The sequence below is a fragment of the Phyllopteryx taeniolatus genome, chromosome 1, assembly GCF_024500385.1.
Source record: "Phyllopteryx taeniolatus isolate TA_2022b chromosome 1, UOR_Ptae_1.2, whole genome shotgun sequence".
Lineage (NCBI taxonomy): Eukaryota > Metazoa > Chordata > Actinopteri > Syngnathiformes > Syngnathidae > Phyllopteryx > Phyllopteryx taeniolatus.
Genome location: NC_084502.1, coordinates 10979720 through 10999142, shown reverse-complemented (window position 1 = coordinate 10999142; position 19423 = coordinate 10979720). Strand labels below are relative to the sequence as shown.

The 19423-nt window shown below is 41.7% G+C and overlaps 1 protein-coding gene across 3 annotated transcripts in view; it reads right to left on the bottom strand.

Moving 5' to 3' along the window:
- The window catches only part of LOC133476851 (membrane-associated guanylate kinase, WW and PDZ domain-containing protein 1), a 75293-nt gene that overhangs the window by 31181 nt on the left and 24689 nt on the right, over positions 1–19423 (bottom strand). For all 3 annotated transcript variants that reach the window (XM_061770786.1, XM_061770800.1, XM_061770794.1), the window contains exons 3-5: positions 16436–16552; positions 4545–4664; positions 2791–2964 (exon numbers count right to left, since the gene is read on the bottom strand). In XM_061770786.1, coding sequence (XP_061626770.1) covers positions 2791–2964; positions 4545–4664; positions 16436–16552 — 411 coding nt within the window. The remainder of the gene's footprint in view (positions 1–2790; positions 2965–4544; positions 4665–16435; positions 16553–19423) is intronic.

The following is a 19423-nucleotide window of genomic DNA, read 5'->3' as shown; positions in this document are numbered from 1 at the left end:
ACACATTGGAGCATATCTTTTTTTTTTTTTTTTTTTTTGCCTAATTGTCCTTGTAGACATCCTTCAAGGTGGATCTAAGTGATGTTAAACGCAGGTCGACACTGATCCGCCGACCCATAAAAAAAAACAAAAAATATTAATTGTGATTCTTAATAAGGAAAATGACACTCTCTAATATTTACTTCACAAAAAATATAGAGTAATAACATAATTCAATAGAAACGTAAATAATTAAACAGTTTGTGCATCATGATTAATTCATTTGTGACTCCTTCTGGTGTGCATGCCTCGGTCACTAGGGGACGGTATAATACGGTCAAGAAAAAATACCTGCGAATATTGTTATTTTGTCCGTCTACATCATAGGTGTCAAACTCAAGGCCCGGGGGCCAGATGCGGCCCGCCACATCTACACACATTTATGTGGCCCCCAAAGGCAAATCATGCTGGTCAACTTCCGTGATTTTTACTCAAATCTGTACCCAAATTCCAAATTGTCCTAATAATAAACAATAAGGTTGAGATATTGAATTTTTCTGTTACCAAACCTTTCTTCTACACTAACTTAAACAATACTTGAACAAACTTTTATCCTTGTCTTCTGATTTCAAAACTAGTTATCCCTCAATTTGTTGTGTAATGGTAATAATATGAACTATATGTGGAGTTTGCATGTTCTCCCCATGCCTGCGTGGGTTTTCTCCGGGTACTCCGGTTTCCTACCACATCCCAAAAACATGCGTGGTAGGTTGACTGAAGACTCTAAATTGCCCGTAGGTGTGAATGTGAGTGCGAAAGGTTGTTTGTTTCTATGTGGCCTGCGATTGGCTGGCGACCAGTTCAGGGTGTATCCCGCCTCTCGCCAGAAGATAGCTGGGCTAGGCTGCAGCACGCTCGCGACCCTAGTGAGGAGAAGCGGTACAGAAAATGGATGGATAGATAATAATAGGAGAGGTTTTGAAATTTCAAAGGCTGACCAGCTGATAGCAATATATAGGACGGGATGATGTGCAACTGACATCAAGATTCATGCATATACAGCTGTGAAAAAAAATGAAGAGACCACTAAAAAAATATCAGTTCATTCTAACAACATTTTCTTTGAGATGCAAAGAAACACAAGTGATTGTCATTTTTTGCATGTCAACTGTACTATTGTGGCACAAGAACAGCAAGCTGCATTTGCCAAACAGTCTATACTTGATTATTAAGTTCTCTCGTTTTTCTTTTGCTTAATTGTTGTTAATTCATTGTTCAATCTTGCAGTGGTCTCTTCTTTTTTTTTCCAGAGCTGTAGAAGAAAACATCTTTTGAATAGGTGTTCTCTTTTGGGAGTTTCTATGTTTTTGCAACGCTGCAAATTTAACAGTATTGGAAGATGTTCAAATGCGTGAACAAATTAGTAAGGCAACATTTAAAAACGAGGTAATCGTTTAAATACTATTCTTGCAAACATAGTTCATCATTTAAAAGTTCAAATGTGGCCCAGCCTGGTGGACATGTCAACTCCTTGAAAAAATTGAGTTGGAAAAGTAGGTTTTTTTTTTTCATGCCTAAAAAGTAACACTTAGGATGGGTGGAACAACAAAGGGTAAACGATCATCCCCATCTCGCAAGGGTGTCAATCCCCCTTGCCTTCATCACCACTCTACACTGATTTGCAGGGCTCAACCTGCAAGCCATCAAATGTACAATAAAAATGAAAAATTAAGAATCAGCAATAAATTCTGTGGCCAGGCGGACGTTACACAATCTGCTTCCTTTTCAGATGCCATTTTATTTGATTTCCCCTTACACCCCTTTATGGAAGTGCAGGACTTATCTGGTTCCCGCCATGCTTACTTGCCCTAAGGGCAGCCTGACCTTGCTGTGGAGCTAGTCCGCCAATCGATGAAGCCACAACCCCACTGAGAGTTTTGAGCATACTAATCGCACTAATGATTGATTCATTTAAAACACACACTGGAACTACTGCGACGGGTCGTGCTGCACAATTGAACAGGCCCTGTATCACTTTGCAAAAGTGGCAGGTTGTGCATTTGGTACAACGGCACGCAACTGTAACATATGCATCATCTGGAACAGTTCGCAATTCATATTTTCTTTATAACAAAAAACAAAAAAAATAAATGAAATACAATCATATTCAACACAGATGCGGGAAAAATAATTTAAGATAACATCTAAAAACAGTAATATACAATGGTGCCTTGACAAACGAGCTGAATTTGTTCTGTTAGCACACTTGCAACTCAAGACACTTGTAGGTCAAATCATCTTTCCTATTGAAATGAATGGAAATGCCATTAATCTGTTCCAGCAACAATTTTTGTTTTTAACAGTTACATTTTTTAAGGAAACATTCTACAATATTAAACTACATCACATATACATTAATAACATAATTCAACGTAATGTAATGAATGAAACAAAGTTTGGGCCTCATGAATAATTCATTACGACTTCTGGTGTGCGTGACTTGGCCACCAGGGGGTAGCATAATACAGTCATGAAGACACAATCGAAGAAGACTCACAACTAGAGTCCAGTAAGTGACTCAATACGCTCCTGTAACATTAGTGGTTTTTAGCAGACTATAAAGAATTGACTGTACGCCTGTGAGTATTGTTTGCCTACATGTGTTCGTACTCTGTTGGTCTTCAGATATCCATTGCCTTAAGGCTTATAAATCCACTACGTAGATGCTATTCGCAGGGCATCACTATGATAATTTTGATTGTACATGTAGGTCAGCGCTTTAGATAGTAGACACGCCTCGGTGATACTTGCCCGGGAGGCCCAGGTCATCGTCACCATGCTCTGCTTCGGCCACAGCTTTCTCCAGGTTGCTGAGCGACTTGCTGCGCGTGCGAAAGGTTCTGAGGAGCTTGCGGTGTTCCTGGTACGTGATGGGGGGGCTCTCAGTGCTGATGTGAACGGGGCGAGGCGTGCCGTAGTAATTCCCTGAGACAAACAGAGCGACTCCTTGGTTTAAGAGATGCAACTGGGAGTCACCAGCATACACAGAAAACAAACGACAATAGTGATACATTTTTCTGCAGCTACAAACCAGAGATGAGGAACTTACGTAAAGGGTTATAGCACCACAACAACAACTTGCTTGAAATTTAGCGGGGACTCGCCTTGATTTTTGCTACAGTAACTTTGGACTGACCCAGAACTTGAAGGTTAAGACGTATGACTTGCATAATGGGACTTACCCCTCCCTCTACTTCAAACCTGCAGGAGCTAAAATGACGATGCAAAACATTGTCGTATCTCTGTAAATAATTACATTACGTATCTTATGAGACCATATTATGTACAGGACAGTTAGTTCTAGAAATCTGTTTCAGCTTCTGAAGAAAAAGTCACCTTTAAAAGCAATATCTCAACATGAGGCGGACTGTTATGAAGTGCCACGAAGCCGCTCGCCCCGACGTCTTAGCAGAAGCTATGTGTCTGTCAATTTCACATGTGAAGCGCACGTAAGTGCATTGCTCCCATTAAAGTATCATAAATTATGGATGCTAATACATGCAGCCATTTTAATCAGACACAGCACACTTTAAAAGGTCTGCAGATTGAGCGAGCAATGGACATTTGTCATGCAATGTCTCTTTTATAACATAACAATAAGACGAATGATCTGGCATCTTTTTTCTTTCTTTCGGAGCAGTAAATCCCTACGAAATGGTTTCGGTCCTGAATACATGAAAGAAATGCAAATGTAATATGAACTCAGTAGGGCTCTGAGATGTACAGACTCAAGTCAAATAGTGGAGCACAGAGTCCAACGCAAACGTGGTGAAGCAGCACTTAGCTGTTATGCTGCAAGCAAGTGGAAGAAGTTGCCAACAGAAGTGACGTCAGTGTCAATGTTTTTAAATCCAGGTTAAAAACTCTCTCTTTAAAAACTCTTCTCATGCCTTTTAGAGCATTTCCACTTTTAAATGATATTTCTTGCACTGTACGTTTTTGTATTGTATTGTTCATTTTTATTTGCTGTTTTTTTCCCTTTGTTTCTAAATGCTTTTAATCATGTATGAAACGTGCTATATAAATACATTTGTTTTGTTTTGCATTACTTCAGTAGATTTTTCAGCTAGGTATACTTTGCGTATTTATTTTTCCGGCGACTTTTTCTTTTACTCCTTACATTTTAACACAAATATCTGTACTTTCTACTCCTTACGTTTTAAAAATGAACTTGTTACTTTTAAAAACCTTCCAAGGCGAGCGACAACACGACATACGCCGCTGTCACAGACTGTGTATATTCAGTATTAGGGTAGCTCTCGTTGTGATCGCTTGACCATAATGAGCACCGCAAACTTAACAAAGGAAGGCCGGTGCCGAGATGCGAATCCCGAACCTTAGAACTGTTAAGCAGAGGTGCTAACCACAGGTTCCCCGTTGCTGTCTTGGCGGCGTTCGTACTGCTGTAAAATAATCAAATGTTTACGTTGTATAGTGCTGAGGCAAAGCAGTTTGAGGGGTGAGTCACGATGCATCCCAAATGTAATAAAGCAGTTGTAGTCTACCTTTAAATTTGCCACTCTCCAGCAGCGCTCCTGACTCCTCCAGAGAAAAAAACTCCTCAACGGAGACAAAGTTATAGTCTGTCCCGGAGATCTCTCCCACTCTAGGCGGTCTGGTCGTACCTGGGAAAGGAAGACGACATGAAATATGGAGTCGTACACTGGAAATGCTGTAAGCTCTTAGGTGGATGATATGTCAATTAATCAAGGCCGTTTGCTTTCATCTGGGGTCATAAATCATCACAAAGTCACTGAGCTCACTCTTTAAGCTAAATAGCAACTCAGTAAGCTATAAATAGTCCCGAGAACATGTTTGTTACCAACAAAGGCTAAAAGTATCCATCCATCCATTTTGGGAGACGCGGGGTACAACCTGAACTGGTCGCCAGCCAGTCGCAGGGCACATATAAACAAACAACCATTCGCACTCACATTCACACCTACGGGCAATTTAGAGCCTTCAATCTAGCGGTTGACAAATGGACCGTATCTGGTGTAAAAACTTCAATGAAGAAGCCCTTTTCCTACGGAAAGTCCGGTCTGCCTGGCTTAGTAATTATTTTAACTAGTCAAATGTGAACCAAAAAAAAAAAACAAGTCAAAATTGACTTTTTTTTGTTGTTGTTTTTTTTTTAATCACAGTGCTTTGTTGTTGTCACAGGTCCCAGTTCGAGAGCACAGTCATCAACAAACAAAATGTTTTGTGCTTTTCAGGCTCACAATGATGCAGGCAATTCATTTACTGAGGCTTTCAGCTTCTGGCCAGATCAATAGGAATTGAATAAATATTAATGAGGCACTGTGAAAGTCTTTCTACTGCCACTGCAAAGATGGAGCACTCCGATGATGATCTGTCATCATAATTGATTCGCATTGACCTTGGCCTGAAACAGAGCAAGGAAACAACAGCGCCGTATCATTACAGGACCACTGAGGTAGGGAGCAAAACCAAACGGTTCATAATGGAGTTTTATAATTTGCCAGTCGTACAAATCTGCTTAACAAAAAAAATATTTTTCATTTGCATCCGCACTTGCTATATTACACTTCATCTGACCTCATGAAGAGTCATTTGTATCCCAAGACAAAATCACCCTGAGCCTGTTCGATTCTCCTGAGGGACCACATGTGATGTTGGAGCCGAACACCCAGGCAGCCAATAAAAGTGATTAATGCGCCGTTGTCCTGGCAGCAGCTCGACTGGGTACAATGACACATGTAGGAAGTGAGAACTTGGCAACACACACACACAGGCACTGGACACAAACATAAACCTTTGTGATCATCATCCATCTGAGCACTCTTACTGTAGCTATTATTGTGTGGTAGCCAGAACTGTTGCACATCATTTCCCAGTTCTGACTGCAAAAGGTTATTTGCAAAAGGGCCGAAGACAATGAAAATAACTCGATAGTATGACTGAATTTTGGGGATGGGCTACAAAGACATTCTGAAAAGCATGGCACTCTAGACCATTGACGAAAGACACGTTCGAGGAAAGGTGCACTCCATTTTCTTACCCAGACATCCAACTTGTTCATGGGAATGATACCCATAATTATGTCTTTCGCTTGCATTTCATACCTATTTTGTGGGCACACATTAGCATTTTGTGTGCACGTTATAGCTGTATTGTAGCCACTTTTTTTTTTTTTTTTTTTAACATTTCATGTCAGGGGCTCTGTACTATTGTGCCGCATTCAGTCTAGCACGTAACAGAGGTCTTACTCAAGGAGAAGCTTGAAATCAGGGGGGATAAGAGAGAAAGATGTCTGAGGAAATGTGCAACACAAGGCATACGTTATCTCAGTCTGCTCCTGTCCCCGGGCTTATTAGCACTCTTCCTGATCCACCTGCTGATACTGTAGCTAATTATAATGTTTAGATTCTGTCTTTTCTCACATCCTGTGCTTACAGAATGTATCAAGGTTGTTTTCTCCTCGTCGCACGTGACATCCACCTGAACTTTCTCTGCCCACCAAATAACAAGTAAAGCAACCTTTACGTAATGTTGATTTTTTTTTTTTTTTTTTTGCACGCATAGTATGTTTCTCACAATGATTGAATTCATGAAATTACTGTATGAACTACAGATGGGTTTTTTTTTTTTAATTGTATGAATAACCTGTCTGGCATTAATAAATTGATGAATAATGCTCAATCAATGTTTCAGACAATAGGGAAAGTGTATTTTTTATGTTTGACATCCCTCATTTTTAAATGAAAATACTACAGATGTTTTTTATAATGTATAAATAACCTGTCCGGCATTAATAAATGGATGAATAATCCTCAAGCAATGTTTCAGTGAAAATGGAAAGTGTAGTCTTTGTTTTACACCACTTGTCTGTTTCCCAGAACCAAGTCGATTAAAATATAGGATAGATAGGATTACTGCTATAGGATAAAACCTCAAAATAGATATACATAACAAAATAATTATATGGTCATTACTTGGCGGACTTTTGGAATGTGACCTCTTCAGTAAACAAGGGACTACTGCTGTACTTGTTTTGCTGGTTCAGATCTCATGCCTGTGTCAAGGCACCATTTAACCTCTGCGTTCAATTAAATTAGTTTCAGTTGTTTTTGCAAAAACAAGAGGTGCATGATTCGTCGGGAACCTGTGCAAAAATAACAAACAAACAAACAAAAAAAACAGGCAGTTTTCGGGACTCTTTTAACTCCGTCTTGAACACTTTAACCACTGTCCGATAAAAAAAACACACACATTTATGGCATGTCCAGTTTCACAGTTTCAAGATTCCCAACACAACCACCATTTTCTATTTTAGTAGATACAGAACAACCACAGTGTGCACAAACTTTGTACCACCTGTACAAAAGAATGACATTTTTAATGTTTTCTTTTTTTGCATTTTGGGTCACTTGAGGAAAAGTCATCAAATGTTAGTGTGGTGAAAAACGACATTTAGGGGATTTTTATCGCTGTCAAATGTCAAATTTGAACCAGTTTGACCCGTGTAGTAGATAAGGGTTAAAATCCTACATCAAATCCCCATGATGACATCTGACGTGAGTAATTCTGCTCTTCCCCTCCGGACAAGCGCGACGTCTCCAGCTGATACGGCGCAAGTCTTGGACTCATTATCTATGCACCCTCCTAAGAGATATATATGGCATGTCAGTGCCGACGGGGCTATGGGAAGGCTTTCAGGACAGATTATTGACATCGTCTCTGTCCCTTGACTGTCCCTGTGGATGCGTCTTGCTGATCCTTGGGGACAGGATTGAGATAGAGATTGACGAGGTAATTACACAAAAGTCTGTATCAACCGGCAGACAAAGCTGTCCGTCAAAATCATTGCATGCAAACCGCTAACGATGAGCGCCACAGTTGAAAAGGCCACATACGCTCTATCTCCCTTCTCTCTCATGACAACAGAGCCAGCATACGCAAATAAGCAAATGATAATGATTTGTATCTCTGACTGTAATTAGAAGTCTTTTATAGTGGGGAGGTGAGACGCCGAGGGCCTTAAAACGATGACTATGCTTCGGAATTGGATGAGAGCACTGTTCAAATTGCTGTGGTGTGGAAGCAAAAATTCAGGAGGGCTCTATGAGGTCGCAGACGCAAAATGACAACAAAGGAGGTTCACTGGCATTCTGTTGTGCTGTGGACCCGAGACATTACGTCTACATCCATCCGTATAAGCATATTAGGCCACAGACAGTCAAAGCAAGTACAGTGGTGCCTTGAGATACAAGTGACCTGATTTGAGACACAAGCCATCATTTGGAGGATTTTGTTTGCTTTGACTTGGAAAAGGCGAGAAATTATGTTTTTAAAACAACTAAACAACTTTGTCCCCTGCTAGCTTAAGCTTCTTATTTTCCTTTGGGCTTGTCCCTTTAGGGGTCGCCACAGTGCGTCATCCTTTTCCATGTAAGCCTATCGCCTGCATCCTCCTCTTGAACACCAACTGCCCTCATGTCTTTCCCTCACGACATCCATCAACCTTCTCTTTGGTCTTCCTCTCGCTCTCTTGCCTGGCAGCTCCATCTTCATCATCCTTCTACCAATATACTCACTATTTCTCCTCTGCACGTGTCCAAACCATCGAAGTCTGCTCTCTCTAACTTTGTCTCCAAAACATCGAACCTTGGCTGTCACTCTGATGAGCTCATTTCTAATTTTATCCAACCTGGTCACTCCGAGAGCGAACCTCAACATCTTCATTTCCGCCACCTCCAGCTCTGCTTCCTGTTGTCTCTTCAGTGCCACTGCCTCTAATCCGTACATCATGGCTGGTGGCCTCACCACTTTGCACTTGATCCTAGCAGAGACTCTTCTGTCACATAACACACCTGACACCTTCCTCCACCCATTCCAACCTGCGTGGACCCGTTTCTTAACTTCCTGACCACACTCACCATTGCTCTGGACGGTTGACCCCAACTATTTCAAGTCCTCCACCCTTGCTACCTCTTCCCCCACCACCCCTCTCATTCATGCAAATTTGTTTCTGTCTTTCTCCGGCTAATCTTCATTCCCCTGCTTTCCAGTGCATGCCTCCATCTTTCTAACTGTTCATCCACCTGCTCCCTGCTTTTACTGCAGATCACAATGTCATCTGCAAACATCATGGTCCACAGGGATTCCAGTCTAACCTCATCTGTCAGCCTATCCATCAACACGGCAAACCCGAAAGGGCTCAGGGCTGATCCCTGATGCAGTCCCACCTCCACCTTAAATGCATCTGTCACACCTACAACACACCTCACTGCTGTTCTGCTGCCCTCGTACATGTCCTGTATTATTCTAACATACTTCTCTGCCACTCCAGACTTCCGCATGCAGTAACACAGTTCGTCTCTGGGTACTCTGTCATGGGCTTTCTCTCGATCTACAAAGACACAATGTAGCTCCTTCTGACCTTCTCTGTACTTTTCCATCAACACCCTCAAGGCAAAGAATGCATCTGTGGTACTCTTTCTAGGCATGAAACCTTACTGTTGTTCGCAAATAATCACTTGTGTCCTTAGTGCTAGCCTCCACTACTCTTTCCCATAACTTCATTGTGTGGCTCATCAACTTTATTCCTCTATAGTTCCCACAGCTCTGCATCAACCTTGTTCTTAAAAATGGGCACCAGCACACTTTTCCTCCATTCCTCAGGCATCTTCTCACGCGCTAGAATTCTATTGAACACGCTGGTCAAAAACTCCACAGCCACCTCTCCTAGATGCTTCCACACCTCCACAGGAATGTCATGAGGACCAACTGCCTTTCCATTTTCCATCCTCTTTAATTCCTTTCTAACTTCCCCCTTACTAATCATTGCCACTTGGCTCTTCTGCTCTCCCTTCTCTCTCATTTTCCTAATTCATCAATTCCTTGAAGTATTCTTTCCATCTATCTAGCACACTACTGGCACCAGTCAACATATTTCTATCTCTATCCTTAATCACCCTAACCTGCTGCACATCCTTTCTATCTCTATCCCTCTGTCTGGCTAACCTGTATAGATCCTTTTCTCCTTCTTTAGTGTCCAACCTGGCATACATGTCATCATATGCCTCGTTTGGCCTTTGCCACCTCTACCTTTGCCCTATGTCGCATCTCAATGTATTCCTTTCGCTTCTCCTTGGTCCTCTCAGTGTCCCACTTCTTCTTAGCTAACCTTTTTCCTTGTATGATTTCCTGTACTGTGAGGTTCCACCACCAAGTCTCCTTCCCTCCTTTCCTTCCAGAAGATACACCAAGTACTCTCCTGCCTGCCTCTCTGATCACCTTGGCTGCAGTGGTCCAGTCTACTGGAAGCTCCTCCTGTCCACCGAGAGCCTGTCTCACCTCTTGCCGAAAAGCTGCACAACGCTCTTCCTGTTTCAGCTTCCTCCACATGGTTCTCTGCTCTGCCTTTGTCAGTCGCTAACCTCCTTCAGATTACATCGTCTGCACAAGATGTAATCCACCTGCGTGCTTCTACCTCCGCTCTTGTAGGTCACCCTATGTTCGTGCCTCTTCTGGAAAAAAGTGTCCACTACAGCCATTTGCATCTTTTTTGCAAAGTCTACCACCATCTGTCCTTCCAAGTTCCTTTCCTGGATGCCGTACTTACCCATCACTTCTTCATCACCCCTATTTCCTTCACCAACATGTCCATTACAATCTGCACCAATTACGACTCTCTCTCTGTCTGGGATGCTCAGAACTACATCATCTAGCTCCTTCCAGAATTTCTCTTTCACCTCTAGGTCACATCCTACCTGTGGGGCATAGCCACTCATCACATTACACATAACAACCTCAATTTCAAGTTTCAGCCTCATCACTTGATCTGATACTCTTTTCACCTCCAAGATATTCTTAGCCAACTCTTCTTTTAAAATAACCCCACTCCATTTCTCTTCCCATCTACACCATGTTAAATAATTTAAACCCTGCCCCTAAACTTCTAGCCTGACTGCCTTTCCACCTGGTCTCCTGGAAACACAATATATCAACCTTTCTCCTAATCATCATGTCAACCAACTCCCGAGATTTTCCCGTCATCGTCCCAACATTCAAAGTCCCCACATTCAGTTCTAGGCTCTGTGCTTTCCTCTTCTCTTTCTGCCGAAGAACCCGCTTTCTACCTCTTCTTCTTCTTCGACTTCGACCCACAGTAGCGGCGATGGCAGACGTTAACCCGGGCCACGACCGATCCGGTATGGAATTCTTTGGATGAACGCTCATATTTGTTTGGCAAAGTTTTAAGCCGGATGCCCTTCCTGACGCAACCCTCTGCATTTATCCGGGCTTGGGACCGGCTTACAGTTTGCACTGGCTTGTGGCCCCCATAGGGCTGCACCCTGCTAGCTTAATGCTAACACATAATGGAAAAAGCCAGTGACAAGCTAACAGATAGCATCACAGTGTTATATCCCTTTAAGCAACGGATATTTGAACAAATATTGTGGAACAACCAACATAGACAGACAATATCACAATGCTTACTTAAAGGCATATTGCTGGTGTCGGGCAGAAACCTTGCATCTCCAAAACCATAATTTTTCAGAACTTTAGATTGATTAATAATTTGTAAAACTAACATAACCATGTGGGGACTGACCAATAGTATTGATTTGTGAAAACATATGGAACTGGAACCGTGAGAGTAATGGTGATTCTTATCCGTTTGGGTCTGTATGACTGTATTATATTGCCGACAGGTGGCCAAGGTGGGCACAACAAAAGGAGCAGCACAATTGCCATTGAATTCAAGCAAAAAAAATGTGTCAAAACCTTCAATTCTTCATTCGTTTTCCCTACCGCTTAGCCTCACTAGGGTCGCGGGCGTGCTGGAGCCGATCCCAGCTATCTTTGGGCGAGAGGCGGGGTATACCCTGAACTGGTCGGCAGCCAATCGCAGCGCACATGTAAACAAACAACCATTCGCACTCACGTTCACACCTACGGGCAATTTAGAGTCTTCAATTAACCGACCAATGCATGTTTTTGGAATGTGGGAGGAAACCGGAGTACCCGGGGAAAACCCATGCAGGCACGGGGAGAACATGAAACTCCACACAGGCGAGGCCAGACTTGAACCCGGGTCCTCAGAACTGTGAGGCAGACGTACTAACCAGTCCCCCACCGTGTCGTTAAGTTCTTCACATTCTATTGAATTATGTCATTCATGCATGTTTGTATAAAGTACAATGAAGATGATTTGGGGTATGAGGGTTTTGCGTTACAAGCAAGGTCACGGAACAAAGTAAACTAATTTCTCCAGGTACCACTGTACATTTTCCTTCTGTAGCGCCAATTCACAACAGACGCTTTCTCGAGGCCCATTCCCCTTCCAGGTTATTTGTAGCGAAACGTGCATTTCCTTGATTCTGTCATTCATTCCATTTTTATGCACTGCCGCCACCACAGAGACTTTGTAATGCTATTTCCTGGATCAAAGCACATCGTCTCATGACAAGCCTTCAAGAAATAAGATGCTCTTTAAATAGCTCAAAGGTACATGAAGCACACATTCTGGAAAACAAACAGGATCAAAATACTCGGAAGAGTCTCATAATTACGCAAGCATTTCCTTTTCCCTTAACCAGTAACTTAGAAGGCTAACTGTGTTTAAAGAGCATTCTGTCCATCCAATCAAATTCTATAGCACTTATCGTGATTAGGGTCGTAGGTGAGCTACACCCTGGACTGGTCGCCAGCCAATTACAGGACACATAAACAAACAACCACTTACACTGATATTCACAACAATGGACTATTTAGAATCTTACATGAACCTAAAGTGTATTTTTGGAAGGTGGAAACCGGAGTACCCAGACAGGAAGTCGAGATTTTAACCCAGAACTTCTCAACTGTGAAGCAGACGTGCTAACCACTAGGTTTGTGGAAAATTCATGGTAAATTTCCATTGGGAAGTTAAGATGAGGAATTGTTGATATATTCCAAAATGGGAACTCTCTATGAGAATTAATTGGATTTAACTGGAAATTGAGGATAATTGAGTGGAAACGTGTCATATTCAAGCATAACTATAAACATTTAGTTTTGTAATTGGTAGATATCCATAAAAAATAATAATAATAATAATTTTTTTTTTCTTCACTCGAGCGGCAGGCTATCCAAAGCACTACCAAATGACAGCTCGTAACTTGGTACAAGTGTACATGCATGAAATCTTTAGTTAGGATTATTCTAAAATATATTTTCCCCAACAATATTTAAGTTCCCTATTAAGAGCCAACTTTCAATTTTGGGAATTCCTGCTGTGTTCCCGTTAATTCTCCGAAAGTTTCCAACTGAAAATTGCCAGAATTTTGCACCCTTACTACCGCCTCGTCCAACCGTGCTGCCCTAAGCGAGCATAAATAAAACTAAAAGTCTACTGAAAGAGGAGAAACATACAGTAGCAAAGGTCCTGAAGAGGGCCACAATGAGCCACAATGACGAATCCTCTGCATCAAGTTCCAGTAGTCTCATCCTCAAGGAAAATCAAACAAATTGTGATTTCATTACGAGTGCGCTACAGGACAGTTCCCAAGCTGTCCCCGGGATCAGGAGAGTTGTGCGTGCATGGTATCGGCATGACAACAACAGAATCTTACGGCGTCATCTCAACAGATCAGAGGATTAGGCCTACGCACTACTCAGGGGTCTCAACCTGCCTCACTGTCACTAAGGGAAAGCGTTTCGAGGTGGAGGCAGGGTCAGCGTGGCGTGGCGGACTCACCCGGGGCTCCGTTCTGATATAGCCCCACATTGTAAAGCCGCTGTGTGCTCGTGAGTAGTGAGAGAGCTCTTTGTACGTTAGGGGAGATGATCGGCGGCGTACTGCGTCACATGACCTACTTCCTGTCCTAACAGGGAGGATTAGAAGACGCTCCATGCTGCCACAGAAAGGTTAAGACTACTGACACACTAGGTGGTCCGTCGTGTTAACTTAAAAAGGAGAAAAATACAGGCTGACAAGCTAAATGGGAGAGAAAAAAATGAGGGGGAAAAAAAAACAACAACTCGGCCGATTCCAGTGACGTCATGCATTGGAGGGGATTAAGATGTCAACAGATGTACTACAACTAGCCGCCTTTGGCTGCCATTGTACATGATTTCATTTATGAACACCCAAATTACACTGCGTGCACAACCTCTTTCTCAGGGGCTTGCAGAAGATAGTTCATGAACAGCTTTACAGCCAGCTCACCAAAAGAAGAAAAAGAAAAAAATTACATGTACCCTGGAGCCGATGCATGACAGCCAAAATGGGGAGACAGCCTCGGAGAATAAACACAAAAAAAAAAAAAAAAAAAAAAATGCCACGGAGATGTCCCAAATGAATATGCTTGTTTTGGCATCCATCTAACTCAATGTCAGTTCTGTTTTATTTACTTTTTTGTCATATGATTAATTGTTCTTAGTAGAACAAGGCTGCAGCTGTAAGCATTTGTTTGTTTTTACTTGATTGTGCTGATGCAATAAATGTACTGTATTTAGTTTCACATACATAAAGAACACAATGCTTGATTGATAGATAGATTTATTGATTGATTGATTCATTCATTCATTGAATTATACAAGTCAGGGACTGTTTCGTTTATTGATCAATCAACGTTCCAATGGGGGGGAAGATTGGTCCTAAAAGACAGTGGGAGTCGGAGCATCTGTCTTTGGGCAGGATGTATTGTTTGCAGGAACAAATGGCAACAAATGCGAGCAGATGTGACCTCCACTGACACGGGATGGAGGCAAAGGAGATAGAACAGAAGAGGAACACAAGAACGATCTTCAGTCTTCACCAGGAGCTGAACCTACTGCAGACTGTTCTCGAGACTATCGCTTTTGCCATACCATCGTTTCATTTTTTTGTACCGGTAACTGTTATGTTCGTTAAAAAAAAAAATGTATGACGTTGAAAACAAAATCTGACCAAGCGCTAAATTCATTATTGGACTACATGGACAATCAGCAATAGCTGATAGCAATAGCCGACAACTAACTCGCAAATGATCTTTTCACACAGTGGAAACAGACACAATATCCGAGCTCATATAATAGGAACAAAATGACAGCACAAGACGAAATAGGTAGCTAAAACACACATAACAACGACTACTATCATGGAAGGATAATAGACAATAATGTCAATGATAAACAAGTAATTCTGAACAGTCTCTCAAGACTCAGGTGCCAATAAGATATACAAAAATGCCATTTGGCATGCTGGGAAGTTCAGCGTCAACTAACTCTGACACTCCAATATATTCACATAGCAACAAGTCCTGCTAAAATGATTTATTCAACGCTGGCTAAATTAGTAGAGATTTAAAAATGAAGAACACCCACAAACAAACTACAACAATGTACTGTATTTACTTCTCGATATGTGACTGTTGGCCAAGGTAATGAGACAAATTTTATTTGAGAGAAGACCACTGCAGCAAAGTACAAGCAAAATCTAAATTAATAAAAGACGGAAACTATTTGGTGGACAGAGAAGTATTTTTGTTGTGCCATTTTTTTTTTTACTTAGGAACAGGAGTTAAATCAGTTCTTCTACTATTTTATTTATTTTTTTAAACACACATGTAACATACATGTATCTGTGCATGGTGGGTTAATTGAAAACTCTAAATTGCCCGTAGGCGTGAATGTGAATGTGAATGATTGTTTGTTTCTATGTGCACTGCGATTGGCTCGCGACCAATTCAGGGTGTACCCCACCTCTCGCCCGAACATACCTTGGATAGGGTACTTAAGTACGGAGTGTGAGTACTTTTGCCACCTGCGCTGTAAGTCAGGTAAGGCACACCATACCATACCAAAAAATGTATTCTGGGCTAGTCCACCGAATCGGCGTCCCCAAGAAATAAAATGTACGAATGCATGATAAGATTAACTGTAACATATATTTTTCCGCATATCGATTGGATTATATTTTTAATAAATACAATTTAAAAGATGAATTTAAATGGAAACTACCTTTGTCTCCTGACCTCACTTCCTAAAATGTGACTTGAAATACGATAAATCCTTTAGAAATGATACAGTACATTCTTTATATATTTCTGCCAGTACTTATTCCAACTACACTTTAAGTTTATTTTCTTTAAATAAACAAAACAAATATTTTGTTTAAATTCACACTTTAGTCATGTGTTTAAGTCAAGCAAGCGATTAATCGATTATCAAAATAGTTGTTCGTTAATCGATTAATTGCTGCACCTCTCGAATATGTACATGAGCAGATTTAAAGTTTGAAAAAAAAAATACAGAATTTAAGTTTATTTGAAAAAGCGTTACAACAAGCAAATAGCATCCATTCGGTGCAAAGGCTTTTACGCAGCCGGGTGGAAATAGGGCCTAAATAAAAGGTGGTGCATATCAAGCAACGGCAAGATGAAGAGCATAAAGGGGGACTTACAAGGTACAGCCCGGAGGTAAAGGTTCTCTCGGATGACCTGCTGAAGTGTGCTGTCCACTGAGCCGGGTGTGAAGCACTTACTCAGATACAACCTGAGATCCTTGCACAATGTGGTGCCTGAGGGAAGGGCAAAGGAAACAAGCATGGCATGAAGGAAAGGAGAGGAGGCAGCACACATAAAAAAATAAAAAAAAATCCCAACCGGAATGATGAGATGTGTGATTGTTTGCATCTCATCAAATCTGGCGACAGATGAGGAGGAAATTTGTTCGCTCCGCAAAATCTTTGAATGACGCCCATCTCAATTTAGCACTTTAATACCTACGCTGGCGTATTCGCACAAAGCCATCTTGCTCTCTTATCACCTCGCATTGCACCTGAGAATCGCATGCATTTTCCCAGCTCCCTCATGCATACCAAACAATCTCCTGAAGTTAATTGCCGCAGACTTAACAACTGAGGCTTTCACCGGGGGAGGTAGCGCCAATCACCTGGGCCTGGATTCCATCTCTCTGATCTCTTAATATCATCTCAAGCGCTTTACACGCTCTGTTGACAGGCCGCTCGGCGTTATTGATGGACTGAGCGCATCTCCGGCCTGTCAGTCGCGCTGACATATGATGCTTGCCGCGTAGAAAGAAATGTCAGGGTGCTAGAAGTTTAGTAGTTAAGGAAGTCATCTGCTTCTATATATAGATATATATGGGGGCATGAATCCCGTATGCCGTCTTCTGCTACTTTCTAATGTACTACGAGGGACACATTTGGCCAAAATATCAAAACAGTGAGCTGAAATTTAGAAAAATATGGAACTACTGCATATGCAGACCAGTGTTTTTCAAAAGGTAAAAGAAGTTTGAGTTACTATGGATATTCTAATCATGGCAAACATATAATGTGTATTTTGCAGTTAAACGCTGTAGCCATTTTTAAAATAATTAAATGTTTATTTAGACCAGTATATCATTAAAGGATGGCACTTATACTAGCTACAAAAACCTGCTATGCACTCTCATCCTAACGGCTATAAATCAGTTATTATTGGCCCAAAACAACCTTCAACATATTCCGCGCCTAATAAAGCTGAACATCATTTGTTAAACATTCTACCACCCCAGCTCCATTACTTTAATTACAGTTCACCCTTTTTTTTTTTATTTTCCCACTAATATGTTAGATTTACTCAAGCAAATAGTTACGAGTGTTTCACTATTAACAGCTCTGCTTTATTACCGCGAGCACATTTATCTGGTTTAATGGGTCTGAGGGAGGCAAGCTTAAGCATTGTTCTGAACGAGAGAGCTCCAATACTGATTTGGGTTGTATGCTGCCATGAGGAGGAATTGTTGTCTACCACTCACTAAAAAGAGATATTCGGCTTTCGGGTTGAATTTCAAGATGAACCTAAAATGCAAGATGAACGTTACAGATGAAAAGTTCACCCTATCTAACATTTTGAGTGCACACGTCCAACTGTTCAATGTTACAGTACTTTTTTTTTTTTTTTACAGAAGGTCAAATGAAGTTCACCTGTATAGGTTTTATTGTGAGATTTTTTATTTTTTTTTGTCCAATTAGATTTCAGGCTCCATGTGTTGCCACATTAATCTAATCTGCCCAGGGCCTTCAGAATCAGTAGTGCTGATGTAACTTCAACAATATTAGCAATCGCACCGTTTCACCGTCAGATTTCAAGCGAGCATTTTTCCATTCTCTGGTTGGCTGGTCACAGCAAAACGTGTTCAAACCAGTACTATTTACTGTCTTCCTTTGTCTGAAAGGTTTTCATTTGCCTGACCATTTACCTTTCTACTCTATACTTCTAACAAAAATAATACTGTACGAACCTTGTTACATTATTACAGCCAAGTTCGACCAGCAAAACACATCTGTGATGATCTGCACACATTAATCCATTTGGTGAACACCTGCTGAGTACGATGTATGTTATATAGTTAAGTTCAGATGATGTACATGAAACAGTTGTGTGCTGTTATTTAGAATTTTTGTATAAGATTGATGGTTTCTATCATATAACAAATAATGGGAAAGACCATAGATGTGCTGAGCACCTATGTGGCATTGTTATAACCCTTTAAGCAACAGCTATTTGAACACAAATGTTGGAGCAACACATGCAGACAGATAATATAACAATACTCACTCTTTATCCTATGCTAAGAAGTCCTAATATTACTGCTGAGGAGTTGTGCTGCCCCCTCTGTCTCCATGTACGTCCTTATGTTTGTATTATACTGGCTGAGGCAAAATATCAATGGCATCATCGATTCATCGACTTTGACTCGACTTTCATCACATTATTGTCGGCTACAAAAAATATGTTGCTGTTCATCCCCCAATTTCAGTCGGTAAACCTCAAACTGGTGCCTAGTATTGCAAAACTTGAGCAGAGGAGTTGACTCAGTAGTAAGAAGGGGAAGGAGGTGTCGTACAGTGACCCATGTGCATCAGCTCATCCATCACTGTCAACGCAACACGCAGTCACTCTGACAACAGAGGCTTCAGAAATGATAACGGATGCGCCCGGCCCGTGGCAGTGGGAGCGGGAGCAAAGGTCCTCATTTACACCCCCGTGGGCAAATCAACTATCAATCAAGGCGGCAAGGCCACGGGGGACCTTCGGTCAGGTGACACGCCGCTGACATATTACTCCGCTCTGAACCCACCGAGGCATCCGTTAGCCGTGCCCCGTGTTGTTATCATCAAGGTCCCTCGCCAGTGACGGTCAACTATATGGCCACGCTGTTGTCACGGGGCATTCAATTGTGACCTGACCGCCTTGGCATCGCCACGCTAATCGACGAGTGCAGATCAACATCGGAATCCTACGGACGGCAGATTCGGCCTGTGAGAGTGGAGCGACAGGGGGCTGCTGTGGAGGCGCTGCAGCAACAATATTAAGGATGACAGATCGGACACTGGCGTGACGGATTGTTTGGGTGCAGTCTGTTGAAACAAGTGCAATGG